The following is a 25,774-nucleotide window of genomic DNA, read 5'->3' as shown; positions in this document are numbered from 1 at the left end:
TGGGAAGCAAAATGGTATCTTGGCGTTTCTGCACTCTCACATATACTTCCAATATTTTATTTTTTTGTTTGTCCTGCTTACTTTTATAGACGTCACAGATAAAAGACTTTATTTTTCGCACCTAGCGCAGTTTGTGCGATTGGAGTGCATACTTCGGTGAGACTACGTACTTAATCGTTTACCTACTGTACTAACGACTGCAATAAAAATAAAATAGTCGGATTGACAAAATTTGGTCACAAACGTCATATTCGACCAATAACTTAGTATTTGCCACGTAGCTGTTAGCCCCCTTTAACTAGAAACAGATCTTGCGTCTCTGGTTCGGCGTCGCATACAGGATCTGACGGCAATGCTAACTAAATTCGAATCCAAAAGCAACCGCGTAAAAGGCTTGGCATTTCACGTGAGCCGGCCCTGGATCCTTACTTCGCTCCACAATGGCGTGATTCAGCTCTGGGATTACCGTATGGGTACACTGCTAGATCGCTTTGATGAGCACGATGGACCAGTGCGTGGTGTAGACTTCCACCGCACTCAGCCGCTGTTTGTATCAGGTGGTGACGATTACAAGCTGAAAGTGTGGGACTACAAGTTGCGTCGATGCCTATTCACGCTTCTAGGTCACTTGGACTACATTCGTATAGCGCAATTCCACCACGAATATCCATGGATCCTTAGCTGTAGTGACGACCAGACGATACGAATTTGGAACTGGCAGTCGCGTTCGTGTATCTCAATCCTTACAGGCCACAATCACTATGTTATGTGCGCGCAATTTCATCCCAAAGACGATCTAATCGTCTCGGCTTCGTTGGATCAGACCGTGCGAGTTTGGGACACCACAGGCCTGCGTAAGAAAACTGTGCGTGGGGCTCCCACAGCTATGGACGATATAGTTGGTCACTCGACGTCCCGATCTAATAATCATGATATATTTGGCGCCAGTGATGCAATCGTCAAATATGTGCTCGAGGGCCACGATCGTGGTGTGAACTGGGCCAGTTTTCATCCGACACTTCCTCTTATTGTTTCGGGTGCTGATGACCGTCAGGTTAAGCTCTGGCGTATTAATGAGACGAAAGCTTGGGAGGTCGATACGATGCGTGGACACACGAACAACATTTCGTGCGTGCTGTTCCATCCGCGTCACGAGCTCATTATCTCAAATAGCGAGGACCGCTCCATTCGTGTCTGGGATATTTCGAAGCGCATGGGTTTGCAGACATTTCGCCGTGAGAACGATCGGTTCTGGATGCTCTCGGCTCACCCGACACAAAATTTATTGGCTGCTGGCCATGACTCTGGCATGATTGTTTTCAAGCTGGAACGTGAACGTCCGGCTCTAGACATTTACGAGAACCGCGCATACTATACGAAAGAGCGCTACATACGCATGTATTCATTTGTTGATGGCAGCGACGTGCCAGTTGCTGCTGTTCGTCGCACGGGTACAACCGGGACGGGCTTGAATAATTTACCGCGTCACCTGAATTACAATCCATACGACCAAAACTCAAGCACTCAAAGTGTATTGGTGACGAGTGACACCGATGGTGGCTCATACGAGCTTGTGACATTTACTCATGGCTCAGGTGGCGACACGTCTGAATCGAGCCGTGGCCCAGGCTTATTTGCTGTGTTTGTTGCTCGTAACCGGTTTGCTGTCTTGGATAAATCGCGTCATATTGTGATCAAAAACTTTCAGAACGAGGTGACTAAGAAGATCACCCCGCCTAATGGCACAGTGGATGGTCTATTCTTTGGTGGTGTCGTAGGCCGCGTGCTACTTCACATTGACGACAAGATGATACTTTATGAGACGCAGAGTCGTCGCGTACTGGCTGATGTACAGGCTCCGCGCGTGAAGCACGTTGTTTGGAGCCCTAATTACGACTACGTGGCTTTGATCAGCAAGCACTCGATTGTGTTAGCAGACAAACAGCTTGCTCACTTGAGCACCATCACGGAGTCGGTACGAATAAAAAGCGGAATTTGGTCCAATTCTCCCGCAGAAATCTTTGTTTACACGACGTTGAATCACATTAAATACACTTTGTCGAATGGTGACGCGGGTATCATTCGCACGTTGGATGTGCCGGTGTACCTGACTCATTTAAATGGCTCAAAGCTCTACTGTCTTGACCGTGAAGCCAAAATGCGCACGATGGCAGTGGATCTCACAGAGTGTGAATTCAAAATTGCTTTGAACAAGAAAAACTACACTGAAGTGATGCGAATGGTTCGTCACTCAAGACTATGTGGCCAAGCAATTATTTCCTATCTAACAAAAAAAGGCTACCCCGAAGTTGCGCTGCACTTCGTTAATGACGAGAAGACTCGCTTTAAGCTTGCAATCTCATGTGGTAATCTGGAGGTAGCGCTGAACTCAGCCTACGAGCTGGATGACAATAAATGCTGGTACCAATTGGGTGTAGAGGCGCTTCGACAGGGTAATATTCAGGTTGTGGAGATGGCATACCAGCGCACAAAGAATTTTGAGCGCTTGAGTTTTCTTTACCTCGTCACTGGTAATCGTGATAGACTAAAAAAGATGCTCAAGATTGCTGAGGTGCGCAATGATATAATGGGACGCTTCCACAATGCCTTGTACCTTGGCGACGTCGAAGTTCGGGTGGTGACCCTTGAAGCAGCTGGTCAGTTTGGTCTTGCACTTTTAACTGCTGCTACGCATGGTCTTAATGACCATGTAGAACGGCTGCGTGCACTTTTACAGGAAACAAACCCTGATTTTGATGTGAATGCCTTTCTTGCGCGAGAAATGCTATCCAATCCGACCCTACTATCCCCGCCACCGTGTGTAAGTCGGCTTGATAGTGAAAATTGGGCGCTTGTGGAAATTAATGAGCCTACGATTCAAGACCACGCAATCGCCGCAGAGAAACGAGAAGCCGAGCGCAGTCTGCAGCCGCAACAGGAGACGGGTCACGGGTTGGTTGAGGAGCAATCGGCGCGTCAGTCATCAATTGATTTGGCAATGGATGCCGCCGGAGATGCCTGGGATATGGAAATGGATGGTGACCTTGACCTGGATGACTCGATTACGATTGATGATCATTCTCTTGGCACGGACGCGTCTGCTCTGGAAGACGACTTTGCCAATCTTAGCACGGGAGCTGGCTTCGTGGCAGCTCCTTCGGCTGGCTCGAGTCTTGCAGTGCAATGGGTGCGCAATTCATCTTTGGCTGCTGATCATGTGGCTGCTGGTTCATTTCAGACTGCCATGCAACTACTGCACCGCCAGATCGGTGTCATTAATTTCAAGCCTCTGAAGCCTGTGTTCCTTCAAGTTTTTTCGGGTGGTTCAGCGATGCTATCCACACAAGGCAGTTGCACGTCACTGCGCACGTGGCTGCAGCGCAATGATGCTAATCAGCCAGCAGTGGCCGTGTCGTTTGCAGCTCTCGTCGAGGAACTTAAGCTCGCATACCGTTCATTCACAGGTGCCAAGTTTGAAGACGTGAAGGCGCATTGTCAGTCAATAATATTTTCAATTCCATTGTTGGCTGTGGATTCGAAGGAGGAAGCAGAGAAGGTAAAAGGTTTACTGACAGTCTGCCGTGAGTATCTGATTGCTTGCCGCATTCGCTCCGATGTGGCCACCGTGCCTCTAGAAAGCCACCCGAAGCGCAACATTGAACTCAGTGCTTACTTTACACACTGTGAGCTGCAAATGCCGCATTTGGTACTGACACTAAAGATTGCCATGACGAACGCATTCAAAGCTGGCAACTTCATCACTGCGGCATCGTTCTGTCGACGGTTGCTAGAAATTCCAGAGGTATCACAACACCCGCGTCATGAGAAGCTGCGCTTGACTGCGCTGAAGGTGCTGCAGAAAGCTGAAAAGGAGGCGCGCAATGAGCATGCCATTGATTATCAAGACTCGAAGCCGTTTGTGCTGGACGCGCGCAACTTTACGCCGATTTACTTGGGCGAGCCTGATGTGCGCTGTCCCTATTGTGCCGCCGCGTATCATCAGCAAAGTAAGGGCTCACTTTGCGATGTGTGTGGCATTTCAAATATTGGCGAGGAAACTATCGGTCTAGTCGTCACTACAGCTCAGTAAGATTCACTCGCAGACAAACGGTGCAAGTTTAAGATCTAAATGAAATGCGTCCTATTTTATCCAGTGTAGTCTCCGTGTTTTTTGATAAAAACCGATACCTAGTTTCTATTTGTCCCTTTGTTTTGCTCAATGCATGCTCGTAGGCACTTCGCGCAGTTGGACGAAGAGCAGCAAGATAGCGATCGGACTATCTCGACACCGTCGCGGCACCTGCAACCTTGTGCTCGACCCTCAACCTTTACAGAAACTGACCGCTGCAGCGCAAGACAATTGCGTCGTCGATTCCCGACCTCTGCATTCTTTTCGGACTCAACAGATGATGACATGTCGCGTCCGCTCGCAACGACCTCAGACCGTTCTCAGCTCTCCACGAGTGCATACGATTTCTCTGCGAAAAGAACAACTAGTCAAACTCAAGCACCGCTTAACATGAGTGCGGGACCAAGAAGCGGACTCAGACTCCATGTTGAAACCATCGAATTTCCAACGACGCGCTCTGTACTCTGGGATCGTCGACCTTTGTCAGCGGTGCCAATTGAAGTATCACTTGAGCAAATTTTACCGCGTTTCATTGTGTCGGCGAATGCATTAAAGGAATTGTATAAGCTGTTTGGTGAGAATCTCTGCAAGCACGACAGTCGTGAGGCGCTCTGTTATCTGTATAGTGATTTGTCGTCTGTTAATGGAAGAAAAATTCGTTTACAGCACGTCAAAACAAAGGCAATGGACTCAAAAGCTGCTGGTATGTGGTGTTTACCGGTGTATAGTGGGAGCACATCAGAACTTTTACTGAAGAACTACGTTTGTACTATCAAAGCGGTACAAAATACCTATAAAGACGAGTATGCTGACAGTCTTTCCTCGAAACTCCAGCCAAAGCTTTTCCTGTTTCGCTCATCACCGCATGCTGCACAATTGGACATCCAGCTCGAATGTGTGGCGCCTCCACTGTTGTTTAAGTTTACACTTGTACGAAATTTGCCGTTGCTTATGACGCCACTGGCTGCAAGTTTAGCAAAGCGAGAGTTTAATCCTAACTCGGGGAATATGCGGTCTGGTTATCTTACCCTTGACCGAACACGAAAAGCGGTGCCACTTTTGAAAGTCGATCCCTTTGTTTTACAGCATCCAGTTGTCGGTATTTGGCTTTACGGAGTCCATATTGATGATGCTTGGAATGAAGAGACAGCGCGACGACAATTAGCTGATCCGTTCTTGTATTTTGCATGCATTGGCTACTTAATGTCCGAGGTAATTAAAGAACGTGTGGGACCCAACAAAAATACTTTCTTGGTGGCGCTGTATCCTTCCGGCGATTCTGATTGTGGTGCTGTAATTAGCTCGTTGCCTCGCTTCTTCGAGTGCAGTTTCTCGAAATTTCTATCACCTCCAGCTATGCCACTTCCAATAGAGCTTTACTCGCATCGACGGTCGTGCTTAATAGGCGTCTCAAAATTCTCAAATGATGTGGAATTTAGTTTGTCAACTGCTACTTCAAAAGAGTGGGAGAAAGCGAGGAAACGAGTAGGAATTCCTATGGCTTTGTGCTCGAAAAAAAACGATGATTTAGATCATAATCAAATTCATTTTGACGATCAGATATTTAATTCAAAGTCTTTACCCACATCCCACGAGATCACGTCAGTCGGTGCCACTGAAGAAGAAAGGAATGACGCAACGAGTGGATGGACAATAACAGCTGATGCTTTAAAGAATGATATGATTCGAGATTCGAATGCATCGCGTCAAGGCTTGATATTTAACGAAGCGGCAACTGAGCCAGCATTAAATGGTACAAATACAGGGGGAACACTGTTGACAGCAACCGTCAGTGATGACAATCAGCGCGGTAAGGCATGTGAAATTATGCCTTTGCTATTGTCCGAATCGAAGGAAGGTGAAGATGCTACCGCAGCAACTCAATGTAACTTTGCAAGTCATGATACCGATAATTTTCAAAGGTGTTGTAAATCTCAGCAGCTGCTGACTATCCAGCATCAGCAAATACTTGAGAACCAACAGAGACAGCTGCATGAAATGCAAGAACAGATTACTCAGCTACGTCACCTCCTACATGCCACAAGTAGCGACAGTAACCATGGAAACCTTGAGAGGAATCCTATCGACACCAGAGCTCATAACTCAGACACAAGTATTGCAAGCTCTGGGGCAGCGGCTAATGCCTCGATTACCTCTAGCGATTTAAACAAGCGTATTAATGGCAATGTGAACTCTCTGCTGTCAAAAACAGTAACATCTCCACGTCCTCAAAACGACTCCATTTCCGACTTAACTGACGATGAACATGATAAGGAGGATGACAAAAAAGAAGAAAATAAGTTGGATGATTCTTTGAGCTCGCTGGGCCTGTCTATAATAAGTAGCAGCTCAGACGCTAACTTGTCGTCGCTTTCGTCATCGCTTGTAAGCAATAAAGCAAAGCGACTGAGCTCATGTCAAAATCGTGGAAATGAGGGTGTCGATGTCAGAGAAATTGATTTTGACACAAATTTGCATAGCTCAGCGAACAGGCTGAAGAATACGCAACATTCTGCAGTAAACGAAGAATGTACTAGCCCTGAAGCCAAACCTTGTCGCGACAGACCACACGAGACAGGGTCCAGTGCACACAAACTATCAATCGGTGAACTTAACATTTTATTGAATGAGGAAGTCGCCACTAAAGCTAAGAACGAAGATATAAAATGTGCTACCCTTGAATCTGACAATGTTTCGGAAGCTGCTGGTGATACTAGTGATGATAGTCTTTCACGCGTTGAACAACTATTATCGCCCGATGCTTATCTACGCAAGATTGGGGGCTTAGTCGACCACCACGGTGGCTGCTTCACGACGCCACCTCTCGATTTTCATAGTTTCTGCGTACCTCGCATCAGGTTTTCGACCGAAACTTCAGGATACTGCTTGTCAGATTCTGAGGACGAGGAGATTCGAATTATCGAACAAAAGTACAAGCGATTAATGTCTAGCTAAATTTCCACGATTGAACCCACCGAGTCGTATAGTGTCCGGGTCTCTGTTCGTAATGGAGCGTTGGTCCCAGTGCGACCAGATTGGCTGGCAAAGGCCATACCTGATCTGCACTTCCGTTAAATAGTCATGCCATGTGATCTCACAGTGCTTCTTTATCTTGAGATCGATGGACGATAGTATTCATCGTGAAGAATACAGCGAAGACGCCTTTGATTAGCAGGTACAATACTAAGAATAACCAATTTCATTTTTCGAATTACAATTTGTGGTCTTACCAAGTTCTAACGTCGATGACTTTGACATCATTCATAGCACTGGGACAAGCAATTCGTCAATTGCCTGCTTGGTTTCGGACTGAAGTGATAGCCCGGTGGCTTGCACATCCTTGACATACACAAGATATTCAGCAGGAAGCATGAACACACTAACTGGCTGTCCGGGCGTAGTAGGCTGCACTACGAACCGGAGGCGATTCAAGTTGTAGATGCCCGCTGCAATGAAGCATGCCTTCAGCTTGATTGTAAGTTGGGTGTTTGCTGAAAATCGCGCAATCCTTTTCTTAGTGATACCGGTCCAGAAAAAACACGGCGGTGAACCATGAGGAGGAAAGGCACCGGAATGAGAGACCGAGTAAAGCTTAGTAAGCGACGACTCAGCTGGAACTGAACTTTGAGCTTCTTCGGGATGAAGCATTTCAACCGTCACATCCAGAGGTCTTGAACCCCGCGCTGCATCGTTGCAGACTTGCATGAAGATATTTAGCTCCGCGATGCTGAGCTCCGGACTGGTGGATCTCTGCAAGTTGATTGAATCCTTGTAACTTAGCGTCACAGTTAAAGGGCATGATGAAGTCTCGTGCGTTGGTGGGCGAATTTTGACCGAGGGAATATTTTCCTGACCAATTGCTTGATAATGCTGCTCTGCATCTTCGTTTCCACTGTGATTTGCGTATTTTTTTGTCGACCAAACAAGGATTAGGTGGCCATCGGCATTTGAGTGAAAAAGCAGCGCGTCTTTCGATGTAGGCTGCGGCTGCGGCTCTTGCTGCGTTTTATCATCATTGCCGCCGTCTTCCGCAATATTTTTGAGCGCCTTATTTTCTCGTCGAACACTTTGGATTGTGCGAAAGCCGCCACCACGTTTACCGTCGACACCATCACCATTCCCGGTGCTATCAGCACGGGCAAGCTGTGCAGCATGTTCTAAGCACAAAAATTGTTCAACCGGCAACGTCGCCGAAATTTCAACCCCATTTTGTTTAGTACTGAGAGGTAACTTGCATGATTTATATTTTTCTGCCGCAGAATCATTGTGTCGACGCACCACGCGAAAGTAACTTGTACTGGCTTCAGAATAGCCAAGATGCAGCGAATCTCGTACCTCGGTAAAAGTTTGAAATGACATTTGATTTAATTTCTCAACAGCCCAGGAGCTGCTTACACAAATAAGCTCTTCCAGATGGACCATCTCGTCAAGAGTTCCCCGTCTGTTCTGATGGTGCTGTCGCTGGTTTGCCACGGTAATTCCAAGAATGTATTCGCCCGTTGCACAAAAACTTGGCTCGATCGTGTAAGAAACGTCGATGCACGGGAGCAAGTCTAGGGCTAGCATGATCTTTACTGTGCGCGAAAGTATGGGCTTAGAGCTGATGACTAGAGTCGTATATTTAAATAGAAGGGCCGCATTATTTCGCCCAGGTACTGCACCTCGTGCCCACATGATAACATCTTTTCGTTCTCCTGGAGCAAGAATGATCGCGCTTAAGTCCAAAACATTTCCATTCGCACCAATGTACCCGCACAAATCTTCAACCGCCCCTGATTTAGATGCGCAAAGTTGCAAATCGGCACAGCAGACTTGCAGGCCACCTAAAGGTGCAGTACCTGAATTAATAAGAGAAACTTTTAGCTTGATCAGCTCGCCAACAAAATGTTCTGCGGTATTATCTTCAATTTCCACCCCAAGCCATGGCATAGACTCGACAACATTCGCGATTAGACTCATGTTTGGGGCACGAGCTCGACTTTCACGATGTGCTCGTGTATCTTGCAATAGGGGCCCAGGAATGTCGAATGCGTGCTCGCCTTGGACATCACCACCGCATATCGACCACCGAACGCCAGTCAGGATAAGCTTTCCACATGTTTGCGGACATACGGCTAGGCGGACACGTTCCTCGCTACAAGGTAGAAGTTGAAGGTTCACACTATTAATCACAACACGCTGCTTACTAGACTCCACGCTCTCAGGGACGTCAAACACGTCTTTGCCGTCACCCGCTGTCTCAAACATTCCAAACAAATGAATGTCCTCGACGTCAACCGCACACGATAGGGCATTCTTCATTACAAACTCAACATAGATCTGCTCTCCTAACACGTAATTTTCTGGCTTTAGAATCTCCACATTTTTTTTATTGCGATAACCAGCATAGAGATGAGAAGGCACAAACCAACTCTTGGTGTCGTCATTGCTGCTTGACGTCACATATTGATGCAGACGATTTTGTTTGTCAAGAATGTCATAGAGGTTTTGCCACATCTCCTTTTCTGACTGGTTACCATCGATCGTTCTATCAATTCCAACCGCATTGGTCGCAGCAAACACAACTGTCGACTTTTCGTCCAGCTCAGGCATGCGCAAATCTCTAACCAATAGTTTCTTGACGCTACCATCACCGCTCGTGATTAATACAGGACTTCCGTGAGAGAATGATGATGACGAAAATACGTCTGCAAGTTCTGTCGCCAAATAGTCCTTGACAATCAGACCAAAATCGTATAGCATCGCTTCTTGCTGGCTAGCCGAATTTCGGCCTGTAACTATAAGTTTGAGAAATAGAATAATGGAGGCCATGCGGTCGTCCAGCTTGCTAGCTTGTTGCGCAAGCATGAAGTTTATATGATCTTCGACAAGAAACCACCCACTACAGTCGTAGATGGCTCGTGCCAATGAGTAGCACCTTGCAGAGTGTTGCTCATGCCCCAGAGAGTTGTAGACATGACCAGCCATCACCATTCGGAAGCCAAACTTGCGATACTTTGGAAGTCGCGCGCGCAGATCACAAAGAGCCGCACGCTCCATCAGAACAGCGGCACAAATGCCCTGCTCCATTGACGAGCCACGAATAAGCGCAGCCGACGCACTGTCCATGTAGTCCGTAAAAAGCCCTGACTTGCTCAGCGCGTGGTAGATCTCACCAGCGACTACTGCTGTCCGAACAGCGAGACGCTGGGTCAAAGGGGATGGTGCCTTGGCATAAATTGCATTGGCCGCGTCCAAAGCATTTGTCATCTGCATGGGCGATCCTTTAGTAACAAGTAAGCAAAGCGCAATCATTTCGTTTGCATTGGCGCAGTGAAACATCGACTTGTCCGATTTATAGTCCTCTCGAACTAATCGATACATTTGCAACGCCAGCTCGTAATCTCTCACAAGAAAGGCCGTATCGGCCAGAAGACGCGTCTGTGACTCAATAGCGTCGCTTTTGTAAGACACGTTTCCAGAAGCAGAGACGTTTGACATACGCAAATCTTTCGGTTTACGTAGCCACGACTTAAAGACATTCTTCACTCCTTTTTTCATGGCAGAAACAATTTCATTCAGCTGATATATCCGTCCTTCTAGCGACGACAAAACAAAACGCAATCCAAACTCTCTTACAAATGCTTTAAGATGGTTCACATCATCACTTGATAAAAATGCTCCTACTGCTCCACTTGCTAGCGGAAATGTCTCCGGTTGCTCTAAAAACAGTGGGGGTCTCACGTACGGATTATCGATCCATGCGGTCGCAAATTGTGAAAATACTGTAGCTTTTACCTCAGACAATGAGTTGATTCTTAATACTGTTCCGTTGTTTGTGGAAATGTTCATACTTGTCAAGATTGCTTCGGGATCAATCCCCGTGTCTGTTGTCTCGACGATATCGTGTAACACAACGTAATACTTCGGCACTAATGCAATATCGTACAATCCCTGTTGAAAAGGCAGAGGAAGATTTTTAGGCGCAGTCAATTCTTCGAAACTGTGGCGGGGATTCGGGTCTGTGGAACTCACAACCACCAACATGGCTACTGGATGAGATAAGAGGCTATATTCTTCACATCGAAACGTATCCATGAGTGTATATTTGAAAGAGTGATACCATGGCATTGGGTCGGTATTGCCTTCTGCGTCGGCATCCGCGCCAATAAAGCGTTGATACGTGGCCACTTCGTTCACGGTGGTGACGCGTGGAATGTCGAGCTCCACTGCAGAGGCCGCTTTTGCTTTACACTGTGGTGGGTGGCGCTTAAGTGTAGCATTTAGATGCTTGGAGGCGTCGTTAATGTTTATAGCACGGAATTGACTAGCCGCTATGAAGCGAAAATTGAAACTTGCAAGCTGAATCGGATGTGTCACAGAGCGCAGCGGTGTGTCGGCGTCATTCAAGCGCGCAAATCCGTTCAGTAGATTATCCACCGAAAGGTTGTTCTTTCGCGCAATGCGTTCAGCTTCCGACGTAGAGCACGTAAGCACCACAGGTGCGAAAGTGTCTTGCACCCAGCTTTCGACTGATTCCATGGGGGAAGTTGCCCGTTTTTGTGCTGTTTGAGGCACAAGCTCAACAATATTAAAATACAGTAATCATTTCCCTAAGTCCGCACTTTGATCTTGGCTGCTTAGTGCGGAAAGTTTGCGCATTGCAGTCCTCGTCTATCTTTTCCACAATTTGAATTGTATATAAAGTAGACGCATGTCTGCAAAATCTCGCGCCGTTTATTAAAAAAGACAAGGGGAGAGGCAACTTTGAAACATTTGGAAAATGGAGTTGCAACCGGCAAATAGCCTTCCTAGTAGTTTAAATGACAGAACCATCCAAATTTTTTTGGCTGCAACAAAAGAAATTAAAGCTCGAGCAATTCGCGTGGAAGTTACAATGAGAGATAATATTTTGGATTGGAAACCACAGCACAAAACAATCTTTACGAATTCACTGAAGTACCGAAGGCTCTATTGAGCAGCCTCATTATTGGAAAAACTTGAAAATATGATTAACGAATCTAACTCAAATTGCGTCTATAACATAGATATATTTTTTCGTTTGCCGCCTCGCTATTCTGCTGTATTGTTCCTGAGAATTTGATCATTGCTCGAGGCAAAAAAAAGTTCCAAAAAGAGAGTTACACTCATTGTTTGTTGTAATGCAGTCGGGCCTGAGCCAGTTCCTGTAGCAGTGATCAGGAAATCCAATGAGCCAGCTTGCACATCTGGGCGGCATGGCCATTGCCATATTGTACTCAATAGAAGGAATATGTCGACGTTGCTAAGCTTAACTAATGCTTTGAGGAAGTTCCAGACCATTTGTTCGCCGCCAAACGGGCCAGATGCTGGTTCAGTTTTTGATAATGCACCAGGACATTTTCAACCTTTTGAAAAGACGGAATAAGTATTACGTCTCCTAATGTTATGTCGTGGGAACAGCCAATAGACATCGGAAGCTATCGCTGCACTGAAAATGCGCTATATGTTTATGCTGATAAAATCGTTTTTTCTATTATGACCTGATAGGTAGTCTCAAAATTCGTTTAGAAGCATATGCTACCAAAATGAGACAGACAAGGCGAAAGAAGTTCGGAAGACCAGCTCTTTTGTAACACGGAGTCTCATATCGGCATATCGGCGAAGGTTTTGCGGGACTGCTTTGCAAAAGCAGATGTAATTTCGTACAAGAGGACAGACAAATTCTCTTCTCTTCTCTTGATGAAGGAGGAAGCGAAGACAGCATCTTAAACGATTTGATCTCGGTGATCGAAAATGCACGCTTGCACATCAATTATCGATTCGAAAGCTTACTCTCGGAATAGCATCGTGTGCTTTGGGGTCTGGGTAAGTGTTCCACCAAGCGGTCATTGAAGAGATTAAAAATCAATTTGAGAAAAAAGAAGATGAAGTTGAAACGAAGGGCTCAGACAATATATTGACGAAAAAAGTGTTAAAAAATCAATTTACGACATTATCGTGCAGTTGTTGAATTTGCAATCTACCAAAATTACGATTTCTGGATCAAAATTGATGGAATGCTCAATAACATACTTTCGGCAAAAGTTATCATACAACAAGGAGAATTCGCTGTTTTCGCATGTGTTGATCCCCATTTTACAATCCAGACTTGGACTTAAAAAAAGCTAGAGCTGACTGTAAACAATTTAGTTTTCATCGTAGTGAGGATTGATAAAATTGTAATTGAAAAAGAGAATATGTTGGATGGTCATTAAGATGAGTATTTTTACAAGGAACTGACAGTTTTGCCATAGTCAGAAATTTCAATTCAACAACAAAAAAATATCATCAGAAAATCATGAATTAGAATATACAATATTTCCCTTCAAAATAAAACCGAGATCGTAATAAAAATGCTAGCGAAAAGAAACCTTGCCGCACAATTGTACGTGCGTGGTTTTAGTGCCCGCGTTCTGTCTACTGTGGTGAAAAACGAGGTCCAGAAGTTTAATGCTGCAGCCTCGTACGTTGACTCGTAACGTTTTATTTGGTTTCTTTAACAACCAAATGTTGCAGTGACTGGTGGACACCAAAGAGTAGAACGGGTGTGGGTCCTCTACATCAGATCAATCCTGTTCGGGTCAAATACATTCGAAGTCACGTGATCATGCATTTTGGTCACACGAATGATGACGATCCCATGCCGCTACGAGGTCTGCGAGTAGCTGATGTCGGCTGTGGGGGTGGGATTCTGTCCGAGTCATTGTGTCGCATCGGTGGCACCATGGTATCCATTGACCCTGGAAAGGAGAATATTGCAGCAGCGACAGAGCACGCAGCTACAAGCTGCCATACCAACAAAATTGAGTACCGTCAGTGCACTTCTGGTGAGCACATATCGTAAAAATGCGCTTAAAAATTGGCAGTAATTAACTTGACACTTAATCGCGCGATGTAGATGATTTGGTAAAACAGGGTGAAATATTTGACGTTGTTTGCTCACTGGAAGTTATCGAACATGTGTCAAGTGTACCAGCATTCTTGCAGTCACTCACACCGTTGGTAAAGGTAAGAGGTTGTAGTATTGTATTGATTGATTTGATGATATATAATATGATGCAACTTCCAGCCTGGTGGCTTGCTATTTTTGTCATCGATTAACCGTACGGTATTATCGGCGGCTTTAGCTATTGGGGCTGCAGAATACATGCTGAGGATTATTCCTCCAGGAACGCATGACTGGAATAAGTTTGTGCAGCCGAGTGAAATTGAACATGAGTTGCGGAAGGACGGAATTATAGTGAAAGATATATCAGGTATTGTTGGAGATCCGATGTTTCGCAACTGGCGTATTCATCCATCGTGCACAGCTGTGAATTATATTATGTGTGCCGTTAAGCCTTCTATCAAGTAGCTATACCAGCAATATTATGTGCTTCACGCTGATAGAGCTAAGCATCGGATGGATCGTGAAATCTGCTTTATTAATTGTAATACATGAGAAATTACCATTTGTTTCTTGGTCCATTCTCCTCTTGTAGATCGAGGTTAGCGGCATCATCGGCACGTGCACTATAATAATGCTGAGCACGCCAATACGATGCAACCAAGGCTTCATAGCGCTCGTTTTTAACAAGTGAAAGCTGTAAATCGTGATCAGCTAACGAGGCTTGATCCTTTAACATGCGGTGGAACAACCTGTCTCGAGCCGTCTCGGTAGCCGGCCAGTTTGACAGCACTGCCAGGTTAGCAAGTTCCTTCCATTGGTGCGCTATTGCGTCTGAAGGTCAGAACAATAAAAGTTTTCCCTTCATGAGTGAAGAAAAGAGCAATATACGAGGACGACTTACTTTCGCCACTAAACTCGACGTGAATGCGTATATTTTCTCTCGACTTGTTTGTGACAGCAGCCTTCAGCTCTTGTGATCTTTGACTATGGCGTAGGCCATGAGATAACATTAATCAAAGAGAAAAGTGAAGCGACTAAGACGCACCGAATCTTCTGAAATGCATGAATTGAGATGAATACAACAGGTACTGCGATCTGTTGAATCACAACAGCTGTCGTAAGTGCATGTGCTGCATGCGGGAAGTGTTGATCTCCTAAAACAATTCCAGACGGACGCCATGCCTGATAGTATTCCAATTGCCGCATAAATGTACATTCGCGAGAGCTCCTCGGATCTCGGATCTGAAGAAGAAGAAATGAATTTCTTATCTTTCCTTGGCTTGAGCGCGATGAAGGTCGCGTAGGGTTATCTTTGCATGGATCAAACACTTTTGGATTCGGGAAAATGAGGTTGTGCCTACCGACTGGAATATTGACTCCTGCGCTGCTTGCCGAACTATAATCCGCCGGCTTCAAATACTCAAATGTGTCTGTAACTAGCTCGGCCGAAGTAGCCACGGACACGGACATGAATCCTGCACTCGCATCTTTGATGAGATAGGCGGCAGAGCGACGCAATGAATCACTGTCTCCAGGGTGTACTTCAAATCGGTCGACAGCACATGCTGAGGTAAATACAAAACGAATTTGCTGACTTTCACCAGGGCGGACGGCTCCCATTTGATCTAGTAAGCGTGCTCCAGAATCAGCTGATACCATGACTATCGGAATATCAATGGGGTGTGGCAATGAGGATGGTGGGGGGATACGCACTCGTGTTGGCTTTTCACCCAAACGCTGAACGAAAATAACACCCTTGGCCCCAGCTTCTTCTACCAATGCAGCTTTTTGATGCATCGGGCATCCAGTGACACTCTGGTAACCATGCAAAGCAGAAGTATTGCGATCAATTAATAATGTTTGAAGAAGGGATGACACTTTATCGTGGTGCGTACCGGAACGAGAACATATTTATCAGTAACATCGATCGACAGTGGGGCACACGCATCGGAAGGCTGAGAAAGAATCAGCTCTCGGAAGGCACAATTTGGTGGTAACCCATCTTTAGACAACACAGCATAAAGCTTGAGCTCATTCGTCTTATCGCCAACACTTGAAATCTAATTGACCACAAACGCATGATTATACTCTAACGCATTTTTGTCACAGATATCATAGCCTACTTGTCGATGTACGTACCACATAGTCAAAAGTCTCTTTTTCAATGGGGTCGTACGTGATTGTCTTCGCTGACTCTGCGTCGACTACGCTTTCCGTCAGTGGGAACTGGATGTATCGATCGTTATGAGTTTGAAAACGCAGTGAACGTGGCAATTGTGCCGCTTGTAGCTCCTTCACAGCTCTTTGCAGACCATATCCTTCAAGTGAAATATCGTTTACAGCAATAAGACGATCCCCAATCTCTGCTAGACCTGAAGCCTCCACAGCTCGACCCCGACCCTCAGAATCAGCAACGAACCCCAATACTTCTAGCTTTTCGTTGAGACGCAATCCGAGTGGCGCGTTGGTTGCCACGACTACCGAGTATTGTTGCTTTTCCAGTGAACGTTCGCTGGCATATTGGGATGCCACAAAAGCAGGATTTAGGAGATTTATGTAAACAGATATCTCCACTTTCACAAGGATTAACGTTAGGATTTTGCATATCATAATCAGAAATCTGGTATGAGTCTATAAAAACTCAAACATTGTCTTCTGAAAGGGCGCTTTTGACATTGTACGGTATGGTTTGAATCTTCGCATTGTTAAAGTATGTCTACTTCTTAATCCAAGACTATGCTGAAAGATTAAAACTCATCTTCGTGAGCCCAGAGCTTGAATGTGCGGTCAAAGCCACAGGATACTATATGCTTTTCGTCTGGAGAAAAGTCGGCAGACATAACCTTCCCGTCATGTCCGCGAAGAGTTGACATCAGCTTCCAGTCGCGAGTTCTCCAGATCTTGATAGATGAATCGTATGACGCACTCAGCAACAGCTCGTTAGACCCGGGTGAATAGCGTACGTCGCTTACTAAATTACTGTGTGCTGGGAGCATGTACGAGCACTTTTGTTGTCGCAAGTCCCAAATACGAATACTACGATCGTCACTTCCTGACGCAAGATGCACGCTATTGGCAGCAAAGTCCATCGACAAAATCTGCTTAGAGTGGCCCTGCAATGGTAAAATGGCTTTGCCCGAACGTAGGTCCCAAACACGTCCATTTCCATTCAAATCCCCGGTTGCTACAAGCGCACCGTCCTTCTGAAACGCGATGGCATATACCTCCTTATAGTGTCCTTCCTGCAGTAATAGCTCTTGCGCTGATGTAATGTCCCAAAGTCGCCATGTGTGATCAAAACTTGTGGTACCAATGTAGTTGCCTAATGGATGAAACGCAACTTTGCCTAATCGCGCCTTGTGACCTTTTAACACAGCCAAAGGCTCATTGCGAGCCGCACTCCAGAGCCGTGCAGTGCCATCAGCTGACCCACTGCAAAGGCAAACGACATCTGCTCTATCCGTCATTTCAGTAAAGATATTGGTAGGATGCCAAGCTAAACCTGTGATGCGATCTTCGTGTCCTCGAAATACCTTGACCTCGCAGGCATTTTCTGCACTCCAAATCTTTACAAGACTACTCCACGAGCCCGTAGCGACATGTGCGCCATCAACTGAATATCGAACACTGGACAAGGGCCGTTCATCACCATTCTGACTAGCAACATTGGCCATTTTCAGAGCTGTAGCGTATAGCATAGCTGCGTGCTGATCTACATTTATGAATTTTGCCTGTCGCTCTTGTATTAATCTTGCACTCACAGTTTTTGCCGTATGAGCAAATATTGTAGCACGTGCATGCTTAAGTTTCTCGTTTTTTATTGGCACGTAGAATAACTGATCATCCTGCCGCTTTGTAGATTTGCGTGCAATATTTTCTGTTCCTGGTGCTTCCAAGACCTCTGTTCCTACTCCTGCTTCCTGCTTTTGGATATCTGCCAGAACTTGATGCACAAAGCCGGTTTCCTCAGCTTCTAATTCAAGATGAGACAAGATTTCTCGCAATCGCTCGCGTCGGTCTGCTGGACGCTCTCCAAACAACGTGATGGGCTCGCCGAGCTGCCGCAGCCGCCGAATAACTTCTTCTATGATTGTTGGAACTGCAATATTACGTGCCCGCTTTTCTGCTTCGATGCGGCGTAACAGCTGCGCATGCTTCTCCTGGGCAGCGCGACTGCTCTCAGAAAGTTGTAGTACCTCTGTCTCCACGTTGTCCGACACGTTCACGTTACCAGCACGAATTGCCGATTCCAAATTGCTTGATATATTCCCGTTTTCCTTACCAATGCAGCTTCCAGGTTGCACATCATCATTGCTTGGGTCAATCGTTCCAAAGTAGATGCCCTTGCGCTCGGTCATCTTCCTGTAATAAAAGCGAGCAAATCTTAAATTTTATAATTTTCAATATTGAGATCTATTATCGATTTAGTTGCAAAGAGTCTTATCTGAACAACAGTTGCGTTGCTCCATCGAATTGCTCAATGACTTTCTTTTTATGCGGAGATACCTTTAAATCTTACACTAAGACATTGGATGGCTTTCAATATAAAGATTCGGTGATCTGGGTAACTGAAGACTTGATCACACTATAGCAACGATAGATAAGTTAGAAGAGGCAGAAGCTGTCCTCACCAGAAGTACAGCGGATTCAGCAAGTGCCGTGATTGCGTTGAGATTCAACAAATTGTTTACTAGTCTGCTATATAGGCCACAGTCGAGAAATATCGTAGCAAGGATTGTAAATAGCACATAGTACAGTGATTGGTATCGTAAAGAGCAATATACCAAGCAATTAAGTGTGAAATAGTGTGAAATAGTCTGTGAGAGTATGCTAGGCCATCATGGATGCAAAATACAGCTCCGCACAAACCGTCGATTCCTTGCTTATTGCTAGTTTTGCTATTATCGGTGGCGATATTTTTCGCCTCAAGCTTTGACCAGAAAAACACTTGTTTAGATAGTTCAAGATCCACAACGGCATAAAATGGTTGGCATCCTAATGAAGATATTTTGATCGGAGCATATAGCACCGAGAGCTTTCACATTCATCCACTCCTATTGAGGAAATGATGGTTATCTCATTGGATGCGTAGTTAAAGTTCCTAGCCACGAGGATCGGACGAGGAACTGGAAGTGAGGGCTCTATGAGCGCACCAAAGGTGATGGACCTCAGCAATGCTGAGGAGGAAGATATTGATATGTTTGCTGCTAAGCAGTTCCGTGGTATCCGCAGAAAATGTATTTATGGTGGTACAATCTGCGCTTGGCGTTGCCATGTCACCATTGGTCTAATTGAACGAAGGGCCCATCTCTTACGCAGGACCGTCTGACAAACTTTACACTTCTAGTAGGTAGCCCTGCGCCCGCGGGGTAACATGTGGCTTCACTATTCATCGTAGCGGTCGAGGTCGATTGCTTCCTGCCTTTACGCGATCGACTCTATCTAAGAGAGGTGCAGATCTAGCCCCGGGCTGTTGTCAAGATCAACGCACCGGGCTTTCTATTATTGCGAAAGGTCTAAATAAAGTAGAGATTGTCATGAATCAACGTACGACGCACAACGTCGAGGACAGTAAACGTTCTTGAAGGTATTGACGCCAAATCTGGATACGATATTCGAGCTTTGTTTGACGGGGACACGTCGATGGCTCTTTTGGGCCTTCCTGTGAAGCTTAAAGACTTTCGCTACACTAACCGCTTTCGAGGCCTTGATTTAATGCGAGATGCAATCTCGTCTTAGGTATGGCGTGGCCAGAACGCCACGATCCGAGTAGTTGACAGCTAAATTTCACACACTTCTCTCATGAAAGAGCTCTGGCAAGTTATGATTGCATCTCTACCAGGAAGTAGACAAGCTTCTGGCGCGAGCACGAAGGTGCGATAGTTCCCGTTCAGGATATCCATTTGTCTGAAATTGATGGCGATGATTTCGCTGGGTGTCCCGAGCGGGGCTTGGCAGCAGTTAGCCGCAATTTCAGGATAAGACATGAAAAAAGAACGACTTTGTGTCGCAGTTCTAGAGTGCGAGCAAAAAGAACAGCTGTGATCTGATGTCTTTTGTACCAAATTCAGCGGAGAGGAAGTGTCTGGGTGTCGCAAACGCAAACTCTCGTGGTGGGGGCGCTGGTGTTGAAAAGCTTCCGTAAGCCACGAGTAGAAATGCCAGGACGTGAAGCTATGCAGGATGACTTGCTTTTGTCACAATATCCCAGTACGGCTGATAAAGCACTATCATGTGACAGATTCTTCGTTAGCAGCAGTAAAATCTACGGGTGATTTATCAACTCGCGAATGGGGTGGCCGGGGTAGTCCTAGAGGCTGAAAGTCTCTCATCGTATTTCAAGAAGATTTGTACAACTACTTGCAAGTCGGTGAAGTCACTGACATGACATGGCTGGCACGCGTGGGAGAAAGCCGAGCTCATCATCCATCGTGCATAGATCATTTTAAGAGAACAATCAACAAGCATCGAATGAGAGGGACGGGCAGCATTGAAATATAAATCTCGTAGTTTACCTGCAGGAATATCAAGATCTGGTGATAAGGGGCCGACCTTGCGTGCTAGCCTTGGACAAAAAATGCGTTAAAATAATTACCTCACCCCAAAACTTTATTTAACCACGTGGCAACGACCCTAACCAAGGAAGCATGAAGACACTATGTCACTTTCTTCCGTGCAAAGCACAACGCGTGTTTAGCGAGGGAGGGCTCCTTTTCACTAAGCCTTGGCCTCCAAGGTCGTAAAGGCTAATCTCTAGTGGCTTATTATGCATACTAAAGAAAGCTCTTTGCATCTATGATTTCGGCGCAAACGCCGGCAGGTTGTGCTGCAAAACAACAAGGACGGCTGCACTGTGTTCAGTATTAATTCCTTCATTTATGTTTAACTTCAACTGCTGATGAAGACAGCGATATTCCTCTCGCAGCGCAGAGCGCGAAAAAAGGAGGCTTTGGGAGTGACTGGTAAAATTACAGGGTTGACTAATGCACCGGCGAAACTTCGCCATCTGATGATGCAGCATCGTGGCTATATGCAAATTAATTTCAGCAATATTTTCGTCCACAGTCGTGCAGAGCACGGGAAGTCAGATTTGAGGAGCAACACTAAACACTTGCGAGCAGTGATCGAATTTTTGCGATTGAATATTGTTTCGCTAAGATTGACAAGTGAAAATTTGAACCTGTCAAATTTTCTTTCTATGTTGCATCATTGGTATTCATGGCCTTCGAGGATTCAAAACGGCTGGTCCACGTCGTCTGTGATGTTTCAATTTGCATTAGGCTGTGCTTCGATCCAAACATATGCCAACGAGCATGAATGCGTAATCGTTTTGAGTCTCAACATAGCTGAGTAAGCTACCGTATCATGACATGGACATAAATGCAGGTGTATCATGTCGGCTTTATACCGCTTGTGATCGATGTAGATCATGTATTGCTGTGCACATCGATGTCGGAAAGATCTTTGATTTCTTCCAGAGTATAACCTAAAGGAAAGGCGTCAGCCGGTAGCGATTAATGTGGTGGCGGTTCCGCGTTTGCGTCGCCCTGACAATGAATTGTATTTTGCCACGATGGTGATGTCGCACATCGGTGGGGTGGTACGCACTGGGTACGGGTCAGATGTAACATGCCTTGTGCAGCTGAATCCGTACGAGGCAGACATTTTTAGAGCAATTCTTTCATTAAAGCGCACGACCACCGCCCACACCGCTCAGGCCAGGCTGTTGTGATATGTCATGATAAAATTCTAAAGCACAGAATACTGTACGATGCACCGGGCGATTTTGCAAGAGAACAGACATCCTACTCTATAAGCGATTTGCATAGGAGGCCTTACGTATATTGGAGGGTGTACAATCATGAGCGCGCCGTGTTACGGGCCATATCCGCGCCAGATGTGGCTATAACTTTCTCCTGTCTGTTGGATACAGTAGAGTGTTTGTTATCCATATGAATGAACTTAGCTTCCTATCCTTCTTACGAAGCATTCATTGTGGTCGTTGTGGATCATTTGACTGGACAAGATGGCTCATCTCGCTACTGCCTGTGATTTATGGTCAATGAGGATACAGCCTAGTGCTCTTTGGAAAGTATTACATGGGTTGCCGAGAGCAGTCTCATGCATAAATATCCGCATTTTACAGCGGAGCCTTGTAGAGATTTGTTCTCGGTTTCCACCCTAGAATGGACATGTCAGCCGCTTCCTTATCACAAACACATACGAAGCGGGTCCATCGAATGGTAGTGATATCCTTGGGAAATCTGCGGCTCTGGCGTGAGTTGCTCCAAGTCATTGATATTGATAGAATAACAAACATGCTTCTCAACAGCGTTTCAGAAAATGGTTGTCGTCTCGTTTTGTCATCTCTTATTGTCATCTCGTATGCGATATCGACTTCGAGGATGATTTGAAAAGAGCGACATTTGTTGTTTCCCCTTGGTCACGCTTTTTGATTGCAGCACACCGCAACAATTTAGCTATGGTGCTCTTTATCAACCAATAATGTAATAAAGCCATCTCATTATAATGAAGGGCCAATTAGTCTTTGATATAAATGTCTCTGCGCATGTAACAAAATGATCGCAAGTTACTCCAATCCATTGAGTTTAATTGAATGAACAAAACATGCGTCTTTACGATTAACCACATTTTATAATTTTTGTGAATCGTTAATCCTCGGGTACTTGTAACACCTTCATTGAGTGGCTGGTTCTTTGTGGGGAGGGTATAATACTCGCTGATATCAGTCCGGATACTCTTTGTAGCAAAATCAGTGACTTATCTAAATCAGATTGAGCGGCATACACAGGGTGCGTGACGCTATGGCTGACAGCCATTATATACAAACTCAACACGCCAATACCAGCGGTGACGGAAAGCACATGGATAAGTTGTGGGATCAAAGGTTCTCATCAGACGCAGCTTAAATACCTTACACATAGAGTGCTGCCGTCAAATAGACCAAGGCATGACCGCGCTACATCAGGCTGTCCACGGTCGCGGCAAAATAGCGTTGATTCCATCTTCAGCGGAGCTGCCGCAGATCTTTGCATAGAGCAAGCTTACTAAGGTCCCCGATCTTACGTTCTATACTAGAACCAGTATGAGTGTAGCGGATTGCAATCCGCTACCTCCAAAAGTACTTAAAACCTTAACTCAAGGCAGATACACTTTTCCGTTCGATACCAAATTGTATTTATCTGCTTTATTTGCGGCAGAGCCGCGTATATCTAAATCTCTAGGTTTTCCTATTTTTTTTTAGTAAAACCTAAACAATATGCGAAACTACTGGCCGCCCCGCTATGTAGTTGCATCTTGTTATGGTTTAGCCACACCAGTGTGCGATTACACCGTCTTGTGCAATCCACACCCTTGTAAGATCACACAAGATGAGGTGACCCACCCTTTAATATGTAACCCTGTTAAATTAGCTCTTAACATCCTAAACACATCCTGTTTTAACGTGGGTTTTCTGTTGTCATACCACGACCTTGCGCCAATGAGCCAGGTGGATGTGAAGAGCTTTGTTAAACAAGGGGTAACTTTCTAGTGTCCCCTGTAGCTGAGCTACTCTCTGCTCCAAATAAGCGACGCAATTTCGATCCGCTATATGTGCACAGTGCGATGGTGAAACTCACAGAGCTCATTTGAAATCAGACTTGTATCACTTTTGGACGCTGGCCAAGACTCATGGAGAAAGTCGAGAGAGCTTACGAGAGCCACCAGTAGGAATAGTCTACCTCCACATATAGATATATATTATAAAATAACAAGAATGGAAATGAAATAAATAAATTTTCTTATTTAGAGATTTTACAATTTAAAATATAGTCGTGGATTTTAGTATCTTAATCAATATATTCAGTAAATTTGGTTGGGCGGTCCGTGAAGCGTTTGGTGGACAGGCCGGCACACTACAGCTGTTAATAGATTCTGATGTGGTGAATGGAATAGTCAGCTCGCACCAGGACATACCTTGGCATCCCCACCAAAATTCCCACTTCTTTCCGAGAGCCAAGCTAGAACGCCAAAGCGTGAAGAGGATGGAATTAGACTTCGAGTGCACTGTCGTGGAGCAAGAACTTTTGATTCTATTGAAAATATGGAAGAAGTGTGGACTCCATTGTGGTCCACAGCTCATCTAGGGTAGTATTGTTATCTTTTGTATTTGCAGCCTACACCTATGGAAAATCAATGGAATTTAAACTGTTCAGCTCTACGAAATTCACATACTTCGTAACGGATGGTATGGTTTGCGTGATCTGCCAAACGGTATGTATATTCAGCACATATCAATTCCATATATATGTGTACTCTTGGAGTAGCAGGACATTCTAGACAACTCATCAGATTTATGCTTCTGGTTGAAGCCTACTGATTAAAACTCTGTGCGTTCGTTAACAAAGACTCATTAAGTCAAATTTTTCCCTGTGCAAAGTGCACGGCAATCTTTTTGCGACATTTGCCGCAACAACCCGCCGCGGAGCTCACGATGACGTTCTTCCCGTTACCAATGAGCCGGACTTAGAGCCACAGCAACTTATGTGCGAAATATTCAGTCAAGAAGACATATTGGAGCTTTTTAAAATATGACAAAATGCTGAGATATGTGCTTGCTTGTATAGCAAGTCAAGAAAGACGAATGAGCTACATAAATCCAGCCGTCCAGCACCGTCTAAACACTACGTATTTTAATTCAACTAACTCGACAGTAGCTTTGGTGATCGCTCAAAATGATATAAATTACTGGTGAACCAGAGTTTAGGCTCATAAAATTAAATCAAAAAGCTTGTACGTCATTTGAATCTCTTCTTCTGCTATACGAGCACCTTGGAATCTAGCACATTCAAGGCTCTGTAGTGGATGATTCTTATTTTTGGCCTTATCAATTTGCTCAAGAAATTGTGACAGCTGCTACAACAGCCAATATCATTTTTAACAATTTTACAGGCTTTGTGTTTAAATTCGCAGAGTTAATATTTGCTCGTTTTTCGAAAAGCTTGTCTTCATATACTTTAGTGAGAAGCAGTGTCTTTCTCTAGTGGGATTATCCGTCTCAATCCTGGTTGGCTACGTGGTCGTGCCGAAGACGTTATTTTTGTTGAGAAACAGAGGCGCTAGTATGTTTTTCACGCCATCCACATATTACTTCTGCAAGGATGCTACTTTTAGTCCTGACTTTCACCTCATTCACCAAAATTGAGTTTTGTTTAACAGTTGGAGATATTTTGAAACTCTAAACGCCGCTGACAGTTATGTTTATGAAGAAAAATATTAAAAACAACTAAAAGGGATACTTGCACTTAGCTCTAACTGGTGCTGACAAAATGTATTGCGTACTATCTTGTGATCACGATATTTCAATACGTTTGCACCTCACGTACAGTTTGTGGAAATGTATATATAGTATTGAGGGGCAATCCAGGGATCATACCAAAAAAGGGCAGGCCTTTTTTAAGGCACAAAGATGCTTTCGCGTCTAGTGATGAATCGCGATCACGAGATTTATCCTGCATAATTTCTGACATGCCGCGTCGGAATGGGCCGAGAAGGCTAATTCCGCCGGCAACCACTCCATGTTCGATTTTTTTTCATATACAAAAGATTGACAATTTACGTTTAATAAATAAAGTGCTTGTTGATAATAATAAGGGAAATAATACAATGTTGCCCGCACTCAATACTGTGCCTTTTGTCTCACACATTTATAATGATATTAGTTCATACTAAATCAGTATGCTGCTAAAAATTTC

General features: G+C 45.0%; 6 protein-coding genes across 6 annotated transcripts; 2 read left to right on the top strand and 4 right to left on the bottom strand.

Moving 5' to 3' along the window:
* Positions 1-352: 352 nt before the first annotated feature.
* Positions 353-7,084, top strand: PHALS_11599 (coatomer protein; the record flags this gene model as incomplete). Its single annotated transcript, XM_024726985.1, has 2 exons — positions 353-4,086; positions 4,234-7,084. The coding sequence occupies 2 exons, from the start codon at positions 353-355 to the stop codon at positions 7,082-7,084; spliced, it is 6,585 nt and encodes a 2,194-aa protein (XP_024577607.1).
* A 152-nt stretch (positions 7,085-7,236) lies between these two features.
* PHALS_11598 (Protein with predicted involvement in meiosis (GSG1)) lies at positions 7,237-11,650 on the bottom strand (the record flags this gene model as incomplete). Its single annotated transcript, XM_024726984.1, has 3 exons — positions 7,237-7,291; positions 7,360-7,398; positions 7,479-11,650. 3 exons carry the CDS (start codon positions 11,648-11,650, stop codon positions 7,237-7,239), a joined length of 4,266 nt encoding a protein of 1,421 aa, XP_024577606.1.
* A 1,832-nt stretch (positions 11,651-13,482) lies between these two features.
* PHALS_11597 (3-demethylubiquinone-9 3-methyltransferase) lies at positions 13,483-14,483 on the top strand (the record flags this gene model as incomplete). The annotated part of the gene is made up of 5 exons (XM_024726983.1): positions 13,483-13,592; positions 13,646-13,956; positions 14,028-14,137; positions 14,199-14,385; positions 14,440-14,483. 5 exons carry the CDS (start codon positions 13,483-13,485, stop codon positions 14,481-14,483), a joined length of 762 nt encoding a protein of 253 aa, XP_024577605.1.
* Positions 14,484-14,574: 91 nt separating this feature from the next.
* On the bottom strand, positions 14,575-16,628 carry PHALS_11596 (Protease-associated domain, PA; the record flags this gene model as incomplete). Its single annotated transcript, XM_024726982.1, has 5 exons — positions 14,575-14,849; positions 14,920-15,002; positions 15,064-15,833; positions 15,914-16,078; positions 16,158-16,628. 5 exons carry the CDS (start codon positions 16,626-16,628, stop codon positions 14,575-14,577), a joined length of 1,764 nt encoding a protein of 587 aa, XP_024577604.1.
* A 137-nt stretch (positions 16,629-16,765) lies between these two features.
* On the bottom strand, positions 16,766-18,376 carry PHALS_11595 (u4 u6 small nuclear ribonucleoprotein; the record flags this gene model as incomplete). The annotated part of the gene is made up of 1 exon (XM_024726980.1): positions 16,766-18,376. The coding sequence occupies one exon, from the start codon at positions 18,374-18,376 to the stop codon at positions 16,766-16,768; it is 1,611 nt and encodes a 536-aa protein (XP_024577603.1).
* A 5,493-nt stretch (positions 18,377-23,869) lies between these two features.
* PHALS_11594 (uncharacterized protein) lies at positions 23,870-24,145 on the bottom strand (the record flags this gene model as incomplete). The annotated part of the gene is made up of 3 exons (XM_024726979.1): positions 23,870-23,935; positions 23,997-24,075; positions 24,141-24,145. 3 exons carry the CDS (start codon positions 24,143-24,145, stop codon positions 23,870-23,872), a joined length of 150 nt encoding a protein of 49 aa, XP_024577602.1.
* Between the last annotated feature and the right edge of the window lie 1,629 nt (positions 24,146-25,774).

This window comes from Plasmopara halstedii (genome assembly GCF_900000015.1).
Source record: "Plasmopara halstedii genome assembly, contig: Scaffold_555, whole genome shotgun sequence".
Lineage (NCBI taxonomy): Eukaryota > Oomycota > Peronosporomycetes > Peronosporales > Peronosporaceae > Plasmopara > Plasmopara halstedii.
This window is presented reverse-complemented; position numbering and strand designations above follow the sequence as displayed.